The sequence below is a fragment of the Giraffa tippelskirchi genome, chromosome 6 (assembly GCF_054371585.1).
Source record: "Giraffa tippelskirchi isolate mGirTip1 chromosome 6, T2T-mGirTip1v1.2.pri, whole genome shotgun sequence".
Lineage (NCBI taxonomy): Eukaryota > Metazoa > Chordata > Mammalia > Artiodactyla > Giraffidae > Giraffa > Giraffa tippelskirchi.
Window position 1 is genome coordinate 18,169,562 of NC_137280.1, and position 17,995 is coordinate 18,187,556.

General features: G+C 37.7%; 1 protein-coding gene across 17 annotated transcripts in view; it reads right to left on the bottom strand.

Moving 5' to 3' along the window:
• The window catches only part of UBR5 (ubiquitin protein ligase E3 component n-recognin 5), a 151,456-nt gene that overhangs the window by 26,312 nt on the left and 107,149 nt on the right, over positions 1-17,995 (bottom strand). For 12 of the 17 annotated variants that reach the window (XM_081503495.1, XM_081503488.1, XM_081503486.1 and 9 more), the window contains exons 26-41: positions 15,314-15,411; positions 14,530-14,678; positions 14,121-14,212; positions 13,125-13,271; positions 12,913-13,031; positions 12,702-12,828; positions 12,490-12,619; positions 11,193-11,353; positions 10,835-11,074; positions 4,830-4,953; positions 4,108-4,219; positions 2,945-3,076; positions 2,316-2,573; positions 1,513-1,781; positions 1,129-1,340; positions 120-350 (exon numbers count right to left, since the gene is read on the bottom strand). In XM_081503495.1, the coding sequence (XP_081359621.1) occupies positions 120-350; positions 1,129-1,340; positions 1,513-1,781; positions 2,316-2,573; positions 2,945-3,076; positions 4,108-4,219; positions 4,830-4,953; positions 10,835-11,074; positions 11,193-11,353; positions 12,490-12,619; positions 12,702-12,828; positions 12,913-13,031; positions 13,125-13,271; positions 14,121-14,212; positions 14,530-14,678; positions 15,314-15,411 (2,601 nt within the window). Of the gene's footprint in view, positions 1-119; positions 351-1,128; positions 1,341-1,512; positions 1,782-2,315; positions 2,574-2,944; positions 3,077-4,107; positions 4,220-4,829; positions 4,954-10,834; positions 11,075-11,192; positions 11,354-12,489; positions 12,620-12,701; positions 12,829-12,912; positions 13,032-13,117; positions 13,272-14,120; positions 14,213-14,529; positions 14,679-15,313; positions 15,412-17,995 lie in introns of all 17 variants that reach the window. The other 5 variants (XM_081503496.1, XM_081503487.1, XM_081503491.1 and 2 more) reach the window with 1 other exon arrangement.

Consider the following 17,995-nt stretch of genomic DNA (forward strand, 5'->3'; position numbering starts at 1 on the left):
CCTGCCCACATGAAATATTCCTGTACTATTTCTCCCTACACCAAAAATCAGACAGTGTACTAATAAAGATCACACTGATCAAGTGTTTCTTATATCAATTTCACGGCAGGTATGAATACCTTTTGCGTTCCAGTTGAGGTGTATCCAATGTTGTCTGCTGATTCATCGCTTTAATCCAATATATAAGTGCTTGAAAAACATATGCCACATGCTTCAGTGAGCAAACATCCAAAACTGGAAGAACATCGGAATGCTCATCATTATGAGACCTCATTAAAGACAGAGCGTAATTGAGGAAGTCACCTCGAGCAGACATCATTCCCTGACGGGCACTAAGCAATGTGGCACGTCTACAGGGATTAAAAAAAGAAAGAAAGAAAGAAAATGTTTACAAAAAGAACACAAATGTGAGATTTACCACTGTTATAAACATGTAAAATTAGGAACTGAGACTACCCATTAATAAAAGCTAATTAAGCCTGGACTTTAGAAATAGAATCACTGAGTATTATTTACAGTACTGTACATTTATAAAGGAAAGAAATTCCCATGTCCTTTGGATTGGCAGAAGGTACTCCTTCCCTAGAGATAATAGCTCTCAAACTTGTGTCCACGAAAATCACTTGGAAGGGTTGTGAAAACAGCTTGCTGGACCCAGCCCTATAGTGTCAGAAGAATGCAGTGGGACTCAAAATTTGTATTTCTAACAAGCTCTTAAGTGATCCTGATACTGCTCTTCTGGGAACCACACTTTGAGAACCATGCCTAAAATGACACCAAAAGCAAAAGAAAATGAAGAGCACTAGACTTTACCCAAATTAAAACACATATGTCCTTCAAAGAACACCTCAAGAAAGTGAAAAGACAACTCAGAACAGGACACAGTTTCTGCACATCCTGTATCTGATAAGGAACTTGTATCCAGAATATATAAAGAACTCATAAAATTGAATAACAGCTTGGATTATAACTTGTTTTGGTTCAACTACACAACAATTAAAAGAAGTAACGCAAGGCATAAATACATGTTTCCTCCTTACAAGAGTGGGGTCTTATATAATGGCAATCAAAAAGCTCTCAGTTTCTAGGCTAGAAGGTTTCTGTCTAAACAGACAAAGAATTTCATACCGTCTGCCTTCAAGGGTTCGTAAACTAGCCTCTTCTCGTGCGGTCATCCTTTCTCTTCGAGCTGAGTTCTGAGAAGCATGGAGAGGGTGATTGGGATGTCCTGGATCACCAGCAGATGCTAATGCAGAACCATAACGTAATTGAGCTTCAGTAGAATCCATAATACTGACCATCCAGTTCCAAGTGGGAATAAGCTTTTCTTCTACATAGTTCTACAAAGACCAAACTAAAACAGTTAAAACTACCCAGATAAAGTTAAATTTGATAGAGTAATATGATATAGACATTTAAGCACTTGTAACATTCACTCCCATCATACTGGAATTCTCATAACAGACGGCCAAAAAATATATTTGAATGAGTAATTTTTCAGTGGTTTCATACCTGTAAATTTACTGCATCTTGGTAAGTCAACTTCACAGCTGCTGGAATCTGAGAGTAAACTAGGTGATTATACTTAGGAATAAGGCCCATCAAGTCCGAGATTTGTCTGATGACAATGCTATACGCCCTGGCTAAACTGCTTGCAGATGTTAAGTAGCTGCTGGCATTGCTAGCTTCCAAAGCAGCTGCTGCAGCGGCAGCACTCGTGCTGATGGTACCGCTCCGACGTAGGTTGGAAGGATCAATATAAATCAAACCTGCTGAACTTGCTATCAGGAAAGAAAAGACAACCACAATAAATTAATGTCACTTGCTAACAGTGCTTCTCTAACACTGCACATATTTGAAGTAAAAGGTCAATTACATTAGTAAATATGGTAAATAAGCATTTCCTTAAGCCACACTAATTTGGGGAGGGGAATGATGAAGGTAAGAATTATTAATACTGTAATGTTCTCAAGTAGGGGAATTCTCCCACTGCCTCCCTATGCAGACATGGGCAGTGCTGCAGACATTTTTGGTTATCACCACTGGGGAGAGAGTGCTCCTGGCATCTAATGAGTACAGGTCAAGGATGCTTCTAAACACCATACAGGGTATGATTATTAATTATTCAGCCCAAGGTAGCAATGGTGCAAAGACTGAGAAACCAGGCTATAAGCAATAAGTAAATAATTCTGTATTTGAACTCAGAAAAACAAAGAAAAACTATTATGAAATTATTTAATTTGTTCTTTAGAGGAAAATGTGTAATTTTTAAACTTATTTAAGCGCTCTCAGGAGCACCAAATTCACAGACTTGCCTGCTGGCGTAGATGTGCTAGAAGGCGCCGTGCTAGCTGCCCGCTGATGCTGGGTGTTGCGGACAGCCCACTGCATGGATCGAGGAGCTTGGGCAGCACCATTGGCATGTGAGCTATTTGTGGTTCTCTCCAACGGCTCATCAAGCATGAATGTCTCTTGTTCTATGTCGTCACTCTGACTACTGCTGCTGTCAGAATCACTTGAGTCATTTGATTGCGAGTCATCTTCAGAAAAGAAGGCAGGAACACTGCTCGCACCTAAATTTTTAATTTTTAAACCAAAACCACTGTGAGTTTGTTGATATTTAAAATTACAGTGTACCCCTCATTTAGGGAAATATATTAAACAGAATGCCAGACTATCTCCAATATTTCACAAAACCCATCATTAAAATATTTTGGAACTCTTCAATGAACCTTAAAATTAATCCATTATTTAAAAATCAGAAAAGTGAAACAGAAAAAAAGAGATTCACTGAAATAATAATTTTCTTCACTAATATCTCTAGTTTAAAAAAGTTTAAAAAAAAGGGTTAGCCACCCTTGGGAATATCATACTGAGCACAGTTTAACCAATTCTTCACACACAACCTTAGTATAAGCAAGAAAACTGCTAGAAGGTAACATACCTGCTTCTGAGCCAGCAGTTGCTGCAGTGACAACACTTCTACGCCCACTAGCATTGTCTTGGTTGCTATGGTTACTTTCACTGTCACTTTCTGTTTCAGCTGCTGCTAACAAGTCCAGCTCCATATCACTCCCTAACAAATATATTTAAATAACAAGAAAATAAGGCACAAACTCACTATCGATCAAGACAGGCTGATAAGACAAAATATTGTAAGAGTGGGAAGGGAGGGGAGCGGGGCAGAGAGAACCAGTAACTACTAGAGTATGCATAACTGCCCACTTAGCAGAAGAATGACCAGGTAAATCATGGTACTCAGTGAACAGAAACACAAAATTTGGCCTGCATAGCCTTAGGTAAAAAATGTTAGGCAGGAGGACTTCAACAAGTGGACAGAGCTCAGCGTTAGGGCCAATGCTCCATTTTCATCAATTCTACATACTGGAATTTCAAGAGGGAAAGAAGGCTAATTAATAAACATGTGTATCCTTTGTATTTCACTATATATATACACACATCATAACATACTAAGTTATAAATTTTCAACATGTGTAGTTTAATGCATGTCAATTAAAACCTCAATAAAGCTGATCCCCAGAAGTCTATCCTATGGCTATTAAGAAGAATGATGACTATGGAGCAAAAAGGCCTAAGTGAAAAAACAAAGTAAAAAATTTACACATAATGTGAAAGACATGCATGGGAATGGGGCAGCACAGGGGAGGACTGAAAGTTAAAACACAAGCTGTTAGCATCTGGGTGGGATTATGGGTTGTTTTCCCTTTCTCCAATTTTCAAATGTTATGTTGGTTATGATTATTTTGATTTTCAAAAGCCTTTTAAGAAAATAGAAAGTGTAAACCAAAAGGCAAATGGAGAGATGATAAATTATTTTATACACGTAAACATACAAAAGTCTATACACTGGGTTGGCCAAAAAGCTTGCTTGGGTTTTCATAAGATATGGAAAAGCCCAAGTGTACTTTTTGGCCAATCCAGTATTTATATTTATGTATGTAAAATTGTGACAGATACTACAGAATCCTCTGGCATAAGTATGCTGAACATTTCACTATACATCAAGTACCATTTCCTCTGTACTGATCTCTTTTTAAAGGCACCCGGTTTTCTCATACTGAGTAATTTCACCAGTAAGCTGCATACCGTCTTCATCATGCTCATCGTGCTGTCCCTCTGCCTCAGCATTTTCTTCCCCATGTTCTTCCTGTTCGTCATGGTGATCCTCTTCTCCAGCCACACCCTCCACCACCTCAACCTAAATCCAGATCTTATTTGTAGACAATCACAGTACATAATAAACCCACATCTCTACCAGTATTCCCCCACAGCATGTAGTAACTAAAATACAAAGATCACTAACTACAGGGAACTGTAACACTAAGCAGTTTTGAAATTTTTCATTTGCCAGTGAAAATTTGGTATCAAAAATTATGTCAACAAAGTTTATGATTACTATCCATACACAGAACCTTAAAATTAGAAATATAAAAACTGTGTGGGGAGTATATGTTTTTTAAACTTTGGCAACTATAAAATTTATATAATAAATATGCAGCAGCCTCTCTACCTTCAAATACATCACAGAAAACTACTAAAACTTTTTTAACATTGAGAATATCTTTTCTGTGAACCCTTAAGTAGAATTAAGTTTATTTCTAATTTCTTATTAGCCAGTAAAACAAGGATTATTAACATATTTTAAGATGTGTAACTACAAATGAGAACATATAACAGAAGTCTAAAAGGTAGAAACATATACATACAACAGTGGTAAGCTACCATTAATAAAACTTCTAGTGACTACTTTCCCCTTCCCTCCCAAATAAGAGCCTCTCATGTACCACAGTTAAAACAATTAAAACCACCTCTTCCACATCTGCTGAAACAATATCATCCTGTTCTTCATCTCGGCCCCGAACAGGCTGTGACTGGCTGATGCGCCTCTGCTGTGGGTTCCGGATGATGTAGGACGACTGAGACTGACTGGAGCTGGAAGGAAGCAGCTTATGAGCGCGCTGCGGCCACCACCCTGACAGACAGCGCAGACCTCTCCGTGTTATTCACCGTGGTGCACAACCTTCTATTTCCAATCGGACCAAATGTTTCTTGGAAACCGACAATAATTAATCTATGGTATATCAGAAAATGTGTAGCCCCAAAGAAATCATCTTATCTGAGATTTAACTTATAAATCTCAGAATGGTTTTTACTTTTCAGTAAGACATTTCAAATCTGTGTTAATGCACATACTTTTTTGAGTTCTCCCCACTGAAATACTTCTAGAGACAATGTTTCCTTTTCCATCACTAAACCTTTCAACTTCCAAAGGCTCTGGGAGCAGCATGCACCCATTAAAGAGAGTTGCTTATTTACAAGTAACCTACTCTTTAAGAGACTTGACTAACATGACCCACTTCGCATCAGCTTATTTACCATTGACTTGCTGATGAGTGCGGGGAAAAAAATAAGTTCAGAAGTACAATTATAAAATACAATCATAACAAAAGATGGGGTGGCAAAATACTGGGTTGGCCAGAAAGTTCAAATTTTCTGGCCAACCAGTAGTTTCACTTTGTTAAAAATGTGACTTGGAAACACCCAAGAATGGACAGATGTCTCCATTATAAAAGCAGAGAACAAGAGAATGCAGGTGAGAGCTCAGCAGGTGGCTGTTAAACAACTCTGTGACCTCCGATCCTTAGTTCAGATGAAGAAACACAGCCTAAAAGAGGCTAAAGGACCTTCACGTGTCTACACTCACAGTGTTCTTTTCTCACCCCAGCTGCTAGGAGAAATGAAAATCAAAAAGCTGACATGTGAAAAGTCAACTTAGAGACTCTGCTTTCAAATAAACAGACAGTAGTCACAGTACACTGTTTAATATTAGAAACTTGAGTAACTGGTAATTCAAGACAGTGGGTTATAAAGTATGTGATGAGGCTAAAAGAAAATCTGAAGACATATGTTAACTGGTCTTATTTCAGTGATCATTTTATAAAGTATAAATATATCAAATCACTGTGTTGTACTCCCAAAACTAATATTATAGATTATTTTAAAAAGGAAAATATAAAGAGATAAGGTTACTTTCAACCATTAAGATTTCAACATTTTCAATATTAAAAAATCACCATTGTATCAAACCACGATTAATGAATATTTCTTAAAAAAAAAAAAAAATCCTGGGACAAACCTCCATAAGACCAATAGTACTCTTAAAGTAGTTACTTTAAGAAGCTATGCAGGTAACATGTAGGATACAGCCAATACACAAAACACTGTAACTCCCCATTTAGAAACAAGCTTCAGTTTTCTTTACATCATGATTCAATTTTTTCCCACTATTATTTCTTCACACAATGAGTAGTACCACAGTCCTCAAATTCCATCCAGAAGTTGCTAAAATACTTTTTAAGTTCTAGGGACTTCTATTTTCTGTAGCTTGCCAGACTATGCAGAGAAATCTCTCTTGGTATGGAACATCTAAAAGTACTAAATAAAGTATTTAAACAAAAACAAAGCACAGCTATCCTATTGATTAAAAAAAAAAATTCTAAGCCTGAGAGCAATGGTGTCACCATTTACACCAGAGGTATCTGCTGATGTCTCTTTGGCAAGAGTTTCAAGGAGCCATAGATTTCACAGGGAAAGGTCTGGTGTTTAAGCAAAACAGAAGTTACATCATAGAAATCCCCTCTTTTGTCCTCCTCACATACATAAAGCCAACATCAATCAAGAAAGAGCAACAGGTTTCAAGAGATACCCATATCAGCCATGGCTAGATGGGGACAGGAAAAGTCTTTTCAGAGAACTTCTAATTACAAGGCCACACCCACCCATGAGAGTTTATGGCTGCAATTTGTGCTATGAGGTAGGGTGGGCCTCCGTGTTGGTTAATCCAATGCATCAACACTATCAGTAAGCACAAAGCAGCAATTTCTCTCTCTAGTGAAAGTGAAAGTAGCTCAGTCATGTCCAACTCTTTGCGACCCCATGGACTTAGTCCATGGAATTCTCCAGGCCAGAACACTGGAGTGGGTAGACTTTCCCTTCTCCAGGGGAATCTTCCCAACCCAGGAATCGAACTGGGGTCTCCTGCATTGCAGGCAGATTCTTTACCAACTGAGCTATAAGGGAGACAATTTCTCTCTCTACTCTGCCATCTAATATATAGGAATATAAGAAAAAGGAAAGTATTTATCTAGAATTATCTCCAAATTATTTCTAAACTTTTAATAACTGTGTGACCTTGAACAAATTACCTAACTTCTCTGAGCCTCAGTTTCCTCACTTTTAAAATTAGGATGATAGTGGGTATCTATGAGTTATTGAGAAAATTAAAACAGATTTTACACTAAATACATTTATGATGCATAGGAAAGTTTCTAGAGTGCATGTTAAAATTTCAGTAATAGATGTTATATGAGACATAGTTCTCTTTTTCTTTTTCTTTTTTTTTTTTTGTTTTTTTTGTTTTTTTTTTGTTTTTTTTTTTTGTTTTTTTTTTTTTATAAATTTATTTATTTTAGTTGGGGGCTAATTACTTTACAATATTGTAATAGTTTTTGCCATACATTGACATGAATCAGCCATGGGTTTACATGTGTTCCCCTTCCCGGACCCCCCACCCTCTCTTTTTCTTATAAACTATTTCCATAGACTAGAAACAGGTTAATTAATAAGGACAGAGAGTTTTAAACAGGTGGAGGGAAGCAACAGAAAAAGCAAAGGTACTAAACTTAAGACTTTACACTCAATGGAGTGATAAATACCATCTACCATCCTGGATATGGGAAATTCCACAGACCGGTGAAGTGTGTGCTATTCACTAATACATTCTTGGAACACTGATCAAAATACACCCTTATGAGGAGTCATTATACTTTACAACAATGAACGACCTCTATATTAACAGTTGTAGAAAACATTTGCACTATTATTATCTCTTGACTATCACAGGAGACCTTCAGCAAAGACATCAGAACCAACCAAGAAGAATGAAGAAGCAAGTTTAAGAATACATAATTCTTTAATAAAAAGACAAAGAAGCATGGCAAGGTGAGAAAAAAAAAAATCTTGAAAATTTAGTAGGAATAGCCTATGGGCACTGTTTATAAATGAGATGATCCCAAAATTTGCTCAACAGATAAAAAATGTTCTGGAACAAAATCAAGGGAAAGGTACAAAGAATTCACAAGGTAACAGCACGGGAGTAATGGGGGTGGGGGGGCACGGAGAGAGGTGTCCTTAAAGGGGATGAGGATCAGGAGCATCACAAGGAGCCCACATAGATTCTGCCAGGAATCACTGCATAATAGGTTATATATGGCAAGTCTGAAAACATATAGCTTGATTTACAGTTTTCAGCAAATCCTGGAACTATGTCAGTGAGATGGTAACTATAGGAAAACTTTTATAGACAAACCTGGATTTAGATTCCAGACTGTCCTAGCCAATCTGACAATAAAGGCGAAGCTGGGACAAAAACTGGCATGTGGAGGAATAACGAGAATAACAAGAGAGCAGATACTCGATAATATCAACACAGATGAAAACCAAGGAAGAAGTCTTGAGAACTGGCACATATACTAAAGCAGGCCTTATTTAGCACACAGCTGTTTTCTAGAAAAGAGGAATAAGGGTCTCTAGTTCCAAAAGATCCTTACTAAAATACTATTATACATGCACAGAGTAGCAAAATCAGACTTGAGAGAATGACATAAAATAAACAAATATTGCTAAAGATCTTAGAAACCTTGCAACTCAAAAGTGTGGCGTTGAGAGTAGCAGTATCGGCATGGTCCTATTTGCCAGTTCACAAGAAATACAGACTCTCAGGCCTCAACCAGACCTTCAGAATCAGCCTCTGCATTTTTAATAAGACACCCAAGAGTTCTGCATGTATGTTAAAATTTGAGAAGCACTGTGATAAAAGACACCAGAACATTTTGGTTGCTAAACATTCTGACTCAGCCAACTTAGAGCGTAGTTAGGTAAACTATTAAACAAATGGAAAAATGAGATTTAAGAGTAATGTTGTAACTAGAATTGACTTGTTTTAGTCTTATCCTATATAACAAGGACGGAGAAGGCAATGGCACCCCACTCCAGTACTCTTGCTTGGAAAATCCCATGGATGGAGGAGCCTGGTAGGCTGCAGTCCATGGGGTCGCTAGGAGTCAGAGACGACTGAGCGACTTCACTTTCACCTTTCCCTTTCATGCACTGGAGAAGGAAATGGCAACCCACTCCAGTGTTCCTGCCTGGAGAATCCCAGGGACGAGGGTGCCTGTTGGGCTGCCATCTATGGGGTCACGCAGAGTCGGACACGACTGAAGCGGCTTAGCAGTAGCGGCAGTATGTAACAAGGATCCCCAAACTCCAGAATCGAATGCGGGATGGTCTGAGGTGGAGCTGATGTAATAATAACAGAAATAAAGTGCACAATAAACGTAAAGTGCTTGAATCATCCTCACTCCAGTCCACGGAAAAACTGTCTACCACAAAATCGGTCCCTGGTGCCACAAAGGCTGGGGATCACTACTATATAATATGAGTGCACAGAATATTTTAGAATTCCACCATCCTGTTGTTATTTAGATTATATAATAACCTGCCCCCCTTGCCCAGGGCTTTGGACACAGAGAAAGTTAGGAAGTCTTTTCATTCTTCAGCTTTGCCTTCTAGCAGGCTATATTTAAAGGTAAGAAAAAAAACAAAAGTAATGAAATACAAGCTGGAATCAAGATTGCCAGGAGAAATATCAATAACTTCAGATATGCAGATGACACCACCCTTATGGCAGAAAGTGAAGAAGAACTAAAAAGCCTCTTGATGAAAGTGAGAGAGGAGAGTGAAAAAGTTGGCTTAAAGCACAACATTCAGAAAACTAAGATCATGGCATCTGGTCCCATCACTTCATGGCAAATAGATGGGAAAACAATGGAAAAAGTGTCAGACTTTATTTTTGGGGGCTCCAAAATCACTGCAGATGGTGGCTGCAGCCATGAAATTAAAAGACGCTTACTCCTTGGAAGGAAAGTTATGACCAACCTAGACAGCATATTAAAAAGCAGAGACATTACTTTGCCAACAAAGGTCCATCTAGTCAAGGCTATGGTTTTTCCAGTGGTCACGTATGGATGTGAGAGTTGGACGGTGAAGAAAGCTAAGTGCCGAAGAATTGATGTTTTTGAACTGTGGTGTTGGAGAAGACTCTTGAGAGTCCCCTGGACTGCAAGCAGATCCAACCAGTCCATCCAAAAGGAGATCAGCCCTGGGTGTTCACTGGAAGGACTGATGTTGAAGCTGAAACTCCAATCCTTTGGCCACCTCATGCGAAGAGTTGACTCATTGGAAAAGACCCTGATGCTGGGAAGGATTGGGGGCAGGAGGAGAAGGGGACGACAGAGGATAAGATGGCTGAATGGCATCACTGATGCAATGGACATGTGTTTGGGTAGACTCTGGGAGTTGGTGATGGACAGGGAGGCCTGGCGTGCTGCAATTCATGGGGTCGCAAAAAGTCGGACACAACTGAGCAACTGAACTGAGTGAAGTACAGAAGCCTAATGTAAACTTTCTTACCAGATTACATTTTTGGTATAATAAAAAGTGCCTTTCTGAACAAACAAACCAAATCGCCCCCCTCCCCCATTATGTATCTATTACTTTAGATGTACAGACATGTAGTTTTTAAAGTGCTTTTCACATGTTCCAAACAAGATAAAATCTTTACCATTTGTTAAACAAATGATCCTGTACATAACCAGAGTGCCTATGCCTCAGGTTTAGTCTAGTTTTAGGTTTTAGTAACATCTGTGACATTTGCAGAGAAATAATCAGAATGTGTTACCAGATAGAAATTTACCTGCTAGACTGATCAGATGATGGCCGTGGTGGCAGTGGTTCCACTGAAAATAATTCCTCGCTGCCTTGCATGGCATCTATGCTGGTACTTGCCAGAGTAAAAGGGGCAGTTGGACGAGCAATACCCATTCTGACAGGAACAATCAGTGACTCTGCTACATTGCACAATTCTTCTACTGCGTAAGGCAGCAGTGCTTGGAATACACGCTTACATTTTCCTATTGGCTGCGGAATAAAGTTGCTAGAGCAAAAAGGGAAATATAGAAATCTTTTGAATCCTTTCATATACATAATTTTATCCTTATCACAAAAAATGTGCGTAGAAAATATAAAAGCAAAAATCAAAAAGAATGCCTTACTTTTTCTTTTTAGATGAAGCCATTTCCACACTGAGAATGACAAAAACTCTTGCAACTGATCGCAAAAACCTCATTGTCACAGCAATAGCTTCTTCTCTACGTCCTGGTGTGTACTTGTTCTGGAGTTCTTTTACTAGTGTACCTAGCAGAGTATCTAAAAGCTTTAAAACCAGTAATCAGTCTGTTAATGTTGAAACATCTTGTAAGATGTGGACATTCATAAAAAGTTCTAACATGTTTTCAATATTAACATTTCATGATAAAAATATCAAAATACATTGAATCAACACAATGTCAGTGATTAACTTTGTGCCACATGCCCACTACTATGCTTGACTTATAGTGGGTCTCAAATGTCTGATTTCTTGTTTCTAGCCTTAAACTCCTATGTATAACAACTAATATTTAGAAGACCAATACCTAATATGTCCAATCAAAGAAAGAATATATTTCACTCAATATATAGGATACTTAACAAAACATCAAAGTAGACTCAGATGTTTATTTTAATGAATTCATAATCCCATCCGTCTCACTTAACCATTACTATTACTTTCTAGCCTCATTTCTACACATGGTCTATCATAAAATTACTAATTAAAGAGAGCACCCAATTTCACATTGTTTTCCCTGTTGTTTTTTAAATGCTACTTAAAATAACCTTTATTTTTAAGTTGCTGCATTCTATTTCAGTAAGTGGTTGGACTATAATTGGATGTAATATTCCTCTATTATTGGATCCATAAAGTATTTCTAGTTTTAATTTTATATTGTTTTGTGACACAATGTTTCTCTTTCTCATATTATAGATAACTTCTTTAGGACAGTTTCTAAGGGCAATGTTAGTTTTATGGCTCCTGACATCGCCAAGTTGTTTTTCAAAAGAGTACCAAAAGAAGGGTCACCTCATCGGTGTACAAGCATGTTCTTTTTGCCATAACATCTCCAGCAGTGGGTTTAACAGTTTATACTCTTTTCTAAATTCACAGCGAAAGGAGACATTTTTTAAAAATCTGCACTGAGTTATTACTAATTTAGAATGCTGCTTCACACATTTTTATATTGTTGTATTTTTAATACACTCTAGGATTTGTATTTAGAATGAAAAAAAGGAGCTCTCATTGACTGACTGATTTAAAACGTGAAATTTAAATCACTTCCAAAATTCCATCCCCCTTAATGTAGTATTTAATTAGCACTTACTGGTACATGGGAGCTTGAATTAGTAAAATTATGGGAAACTACGTTAACACATACCCTTTTCATGTGCTTGTAAATAACCATTGAAAGGACTTACCAAAATGTCTGCTGTACATTTGACTATAAGGCAGTGAGTGAAACAGTCCAATCGAATTGTGCCACTTTGTTGATTGAGGTACACTTGCTCCTCTGGCAAAAGATGGCCTATCCTGCTGCTGGCACTGAGACTTGAGGGGAAAGAAAGAATGCACTGTAACTGCCTACACTAACACAGGAAACGAGTCTAAAAAACTTTCAATGGATACATACGGGTCTTTATTCTCCTGTGACCCAAACATAATCATAGATTTCAAAGCATTCCAGTCCTGCAGAACACGCTCCAAAGCAAGCTGGGCAAATCTTGGGGGCTCTAAATCATGATCAGGCATATCCGAATCTACAAAGAAAAGAAGAAATTGTGGGTAAGGCAGAAATACACATACTGATTTTCCTAGGTGTCATAAGTGTCAAATCAACACACCTTCAGGACTGGCTGTTTTCCGGTTACGATCCTCCCTGATTCGAGGAGGTCTGTACTGGCAGTGCTCTACCGTCTGCCTCGCAACTGTCTGTACTAAAAAGAGTAAGAGGTGCTCTCCCCTGCAAGACAGAACATTGTTATGAGGAAGGAGGCTATTTACTTATGCTGTGCTTTCACAACTTAATTTATGTCCTAAAAATCCCACTACTTGCCTGCTATTTGGGAGAGTGACCAAATTAGTAGCAGTGAGCAGGCGATAAAGTAGATCAAGACGAGCAGATTTCTGTCCAGCAATTAGAGTTTTACATTTACATTTCTCCCAACAATCACAATAGGCTGTCGGTGATGTCCGTTTGAGTCTAGAAAGAATTCATACACAGAAATTTAAAAAAAATACAAAGGTCTATATTGACATTACAGAGGCCTAACTCATTGAAACTCAAGAGAAACCTTGTTAACTTTCAAATGCAGAGTGTAACTGTTAATGCAGCAAGGATTACTTCAATGTTTGTATAAAGTCTGGAAAGCAATACGTGAGAAGAGGTACCTTAACTGTTTTGTCCACCACCACGTAGCATCTAGCACAGTGACGGCACTTGTTAGTAAGCAATCAATAAGCAGATTATCACTTTGAGATATTTAAACAAGAAGATAAACATATTAGCCAGAATTTTTTACAAAAATTATAAGTATCAGTACAGTATCTATAAAAAATCTCCACTTGTCCCACATAATTATTTATTTTAAAGCACAATAGATGGTTTTTACAAACCAGTTCTCTATTAACTATTACATCTATAGCACAGCCATAGGCGATGTCCCTATTGAGACCCTGAGGCACTGCAAATGTTAGTGCTGGGGTATTTTATGCTTCTTAGGTCTATGAATGTGAAAACTAACAAACTAGCCATAGCAACTCTATTGCTAGATGATGGTTACTACATTTAGTTTAAGAAATAAACAAGGCACAGGCCAAACCATGACTCCCTTAATGCCTTCAGTGATGTCTAGCTAACAGACCGCACTACAGGGGACCTGAGACTTTGGCTGGAGAATACAGACAAAAACATTCTGTATATATATGTTTCTTAAAAGACTGATCCTAGTTACAATGTATGATCACAAATTTCTTGCATATCAGGCTATTTTTAATACGGCAGCACGAATCTAAGTAGTTTACAGCATTAAGAAACTAAAATCGCACTCACTTGCAATCATGACCTTTATGACAAACCCTTGCACATTCCGTACAACAACAGAGCGACTCCAACAAGCCACAAGTACGACACTCAAAAATATCCTAAAATTAAAAGGATATACTTTTTAAAAGAATGATATGTATATCTCAAAAGGCTTATTTCTGGTATTTTCTAAATTCAATCACAACAACAGTAGAGCAAAATTAACGTGCTCTGGAAACAGTCACAAATAGATACACAAATGGGAATCAAAAATTACCAGAAGAGCGAAAATAATTTATATCATCCTAAAAAAGTAGTATAATTAAACATCAGACTTCCAATTCCAAAGCTAAGAGCTATAACTCCAGTGATGGTCAAAGACAAGAAAAGGAAATCTGAAGATAGCACAAATAGAGGCAAATGTAAAATAACTTACCTGGTTAATGTGCTCTGCTCCAGTCCATGTAAAACTGCAGGTATCATTACAACATAAGACATATAAAGGAGAGTCATCAGGGTTGGTACCTGACGGGCAAACCATGCCCATAAATACATCTTCCTCTTTTTCACTTGAGGATACTTCAGCTAAGATTAAAAACACAGTTCATACATCAAGAAAGAACTTAAGCACTACTTTCCTCAAACGGAAAAGTTCTAACGTTTACACAGTATGAATCAGAAATTACTACATATTAATAAAACAAAATGACACACAAAGTTAACATTGCAAAGAAATCCAGTCAATTCTGGTGCAAAGTAAAGCAAAGTATAATTACATCATAACCACACAAGACAACAATACAAATACATCAAACATCGGCCATCTAAGTGCTCAACTCTACATTATGCAGTTAAGATTCAAATTCTAGCTCTATTTAACAAATTACAGATAATCATATAAATTATTCATAGCCAGTATTTTTCAAAAGATAACTACTAAATCTTTTAAAGGCTGGATGGCAAGAACTGATATTCCTTAACGCTTTCTATTAGGCGGTAAATCTCAGTCAGAAAGAACAATAAGACATCTGGTCTGTTCTTCCCATAAAATTTTATCACCAATACCAATTAGCAGGCTGACAGAATATATGCTTGAAAAAAGTACATGTATTTTATACATATACACAAAAGAATTATCTTGATAGTTTCTAATCAATTATAGAAGAGAATCTAGTCAAATTAAAAAATAAGCAACTCATTTAGAACTTGAAATAAATTACCTTTTGCAATTTTCTGGGCTGTTTCTAAGATGGTAATTGCAGCAGGATAAGCTCGGCCACTTACAGCAGACATGAACGGGGTCATACCTCTTGCATCCCTAAAATAAGAAAAATTGTATATAAAAATATTATCAATTATTTTCCTTCCTGATATTATAAAAGAAACATATGTTCAGGATGAAACAAAAAACTAGTTATGTTTTAGTAAATAATGTCAATGCTCAAAGAAAATCATTGGTGGTATTTTCTGGTCTCATATTATCTCATTTAAGAAAATCACTTCTGTGGAATCTTTGTGTCTCTAAACCATGCTTTCCTTTCTTGGCTTTAGTGACTTAAAAGAATACAGCAAGGGTTCTGGAGTAAACAAATACTTTCTAGATGTGGGCACAGTAACAGGCTTTATCTCATACAATTTTGAGAAAGAGTAAAAGAATTATTACTTCAATTCAACAGACTGCTTAGCAAAACACATGTATGCAGTAAGTGTTAGCTATCATTATTACTAGGCATTTCCACTTTAAAATGTACTTTAGGGATGTCCCTGGTGGTCCAGTGGTTAAGAATCCACCTTCCAATTCAGGGGATGTGGGTTCGATCCCTGGTCTGGGAACTAAGATCCCATATGCTGCAGAGCAACTAGTGTGTCACGTCCACAACTAGACAGAAGCCAGAGTGCTGCAACTGAGACCCAACACAGCCATAAATAAAAAAATATTAAAAAAATAATAATAATAAAATGTACTTTAAATCTTCTTCGCTGAATTTCTATTCTTTTCTAGACCCTTGCATTTCCCAAAAGTCAGTTTCTAAGCCATCTGTACCTACTTCTCTGCCATTATAGCAACTACCACTTCTCTCACAATAATACAGTTCCAATATCTACACTTGCTTATTTGATAAGCCTATTTAAGATTTCCCAGTGATACTTTACATTCAACATATCTAAAACTCAAATAATCTTTCTCTTCAAAACTGTTCTCTACCTAACTTATCTATGTCACCCAACAGTAACACTGTCCCAAGTAACCTCAGACAAAAAATGTGGATTCTTCACGAAGTCTTTCACCTAAACCAAAATATGGTACTGGAGATCAGTAGAGAAATAACTCCAGAAAAAAAGAAGGGATGGAGCCAAAGCAAAGACAACACCCAGTTGTGAATGGGACTGGTGATAGAAGCAAGGTTTGATGCTATAAAGAGCAATATTGCATAGGAACCTGGAATGTTAGGTCCATGAATCAAGGCAAATTGGAAGTGCTCAAACAGGAGATGGCAAGAATGAACATCGACATTCTAGGAATCAGCGAACTAAGATGGACTGGAATGGGTGAATTTAACTCACATGACCATTATATCTACTACTGTGGGCAAGAATCCCAAGAAATGGAGCAGCCATCATAGTCAACAAGAGTCCAAAATGCAGTACCTGGATGCAATCTCAAAAACCACAGAATGATCTCTGTTCGTTTCCAAGGCAAACCATTCAATATCACGGTAATCCAAGTCTATGCCCCAACCAGTAACACCAAAGAAGCTGAAGTTGAACAGTTCTATGAAGACCTACAAGACCTTCTAGAACTAACACCCAAAAAAGATGTCCTTTTCATTATAGGGGACTGGAATGCAAAAGTAGGAAGTCAAGAAACACCTGGAGTAACAGGCAAATTTGGCCTTGGAGTACAGAATGAAGCAGGACAAAGTCTAATAGAGTTCTGCCAAGACAACACACTGGTCATAGCAAACAACCTCTTCCAACAACACAAGAGAAGACTCTACACACGGACATCACCAGATGGCCGACACCGAAATCAGATTGATTATATTCTTTGCAGCCAAAGATGCAGAAGCTCTATACAGTCAGCAAAAAAAAGACCAGGAGCTGACTGTGGCTCAGATCATGAACCCCTTATTGCCAAATTCAGACTAAAATTGAAGACAGTGAAGAAAACTACCAGACCATTCAGGTATGACCTAAATCAAATCCCTTATGATCATACAGTGTAAGTGAGAAATAGATTTAAGGGACTAGATCTGATAGAGTGCCTGAGGAACTATGGATGGAGGTTGGTGACATTGTACAGGAGACAGGAATCAAGACCATCCCCAAGAAAAAGAAATGCTAAAAAAGTAAAATGGCTGTCTGAGGAGGCATTACAAATAGCTGTGAAAAGAAGGGAAGTGAAAAGCAAAGGAGAAAAGGAAAGATATTCCCATTTGAATGCAGAGTTCCGAAGAATAGCAAGGAGAGATAAGAAAGCCTTTCTCAGCGATCAATGCAAAGAAATAGAGGAAAACAACAGAACGGGAAAGACTAGAGATCTCTTCAAGAAAATTAGAGATACCAAGGGAACATTTCATGCAAAGATGGGCTTGATAAAGGACAGAAATGGTAGGGACCTAACAGAAGCAGAAGATATTAAGAAGAGGTGACAAGAATACACAGAAGAACTGTACAAAAAAGATCTTCACGACCCAGATAATCACGATGGTGTGATCACTCACCTAGAGCCAGACATCCTGGAATGTGAAGTCAAGTGGGCCTTAGAAAGCATCACTACGAACAAAGCTAGTGGAGGTGATGGAATTCCAGCTGAGCTATTTCAAATCCTGAAAGATGACGCTGTGAAAGTGCTGCACTCAATATGCCAGCAAATCTAGAAAACCCAGCAGTGGCCACAG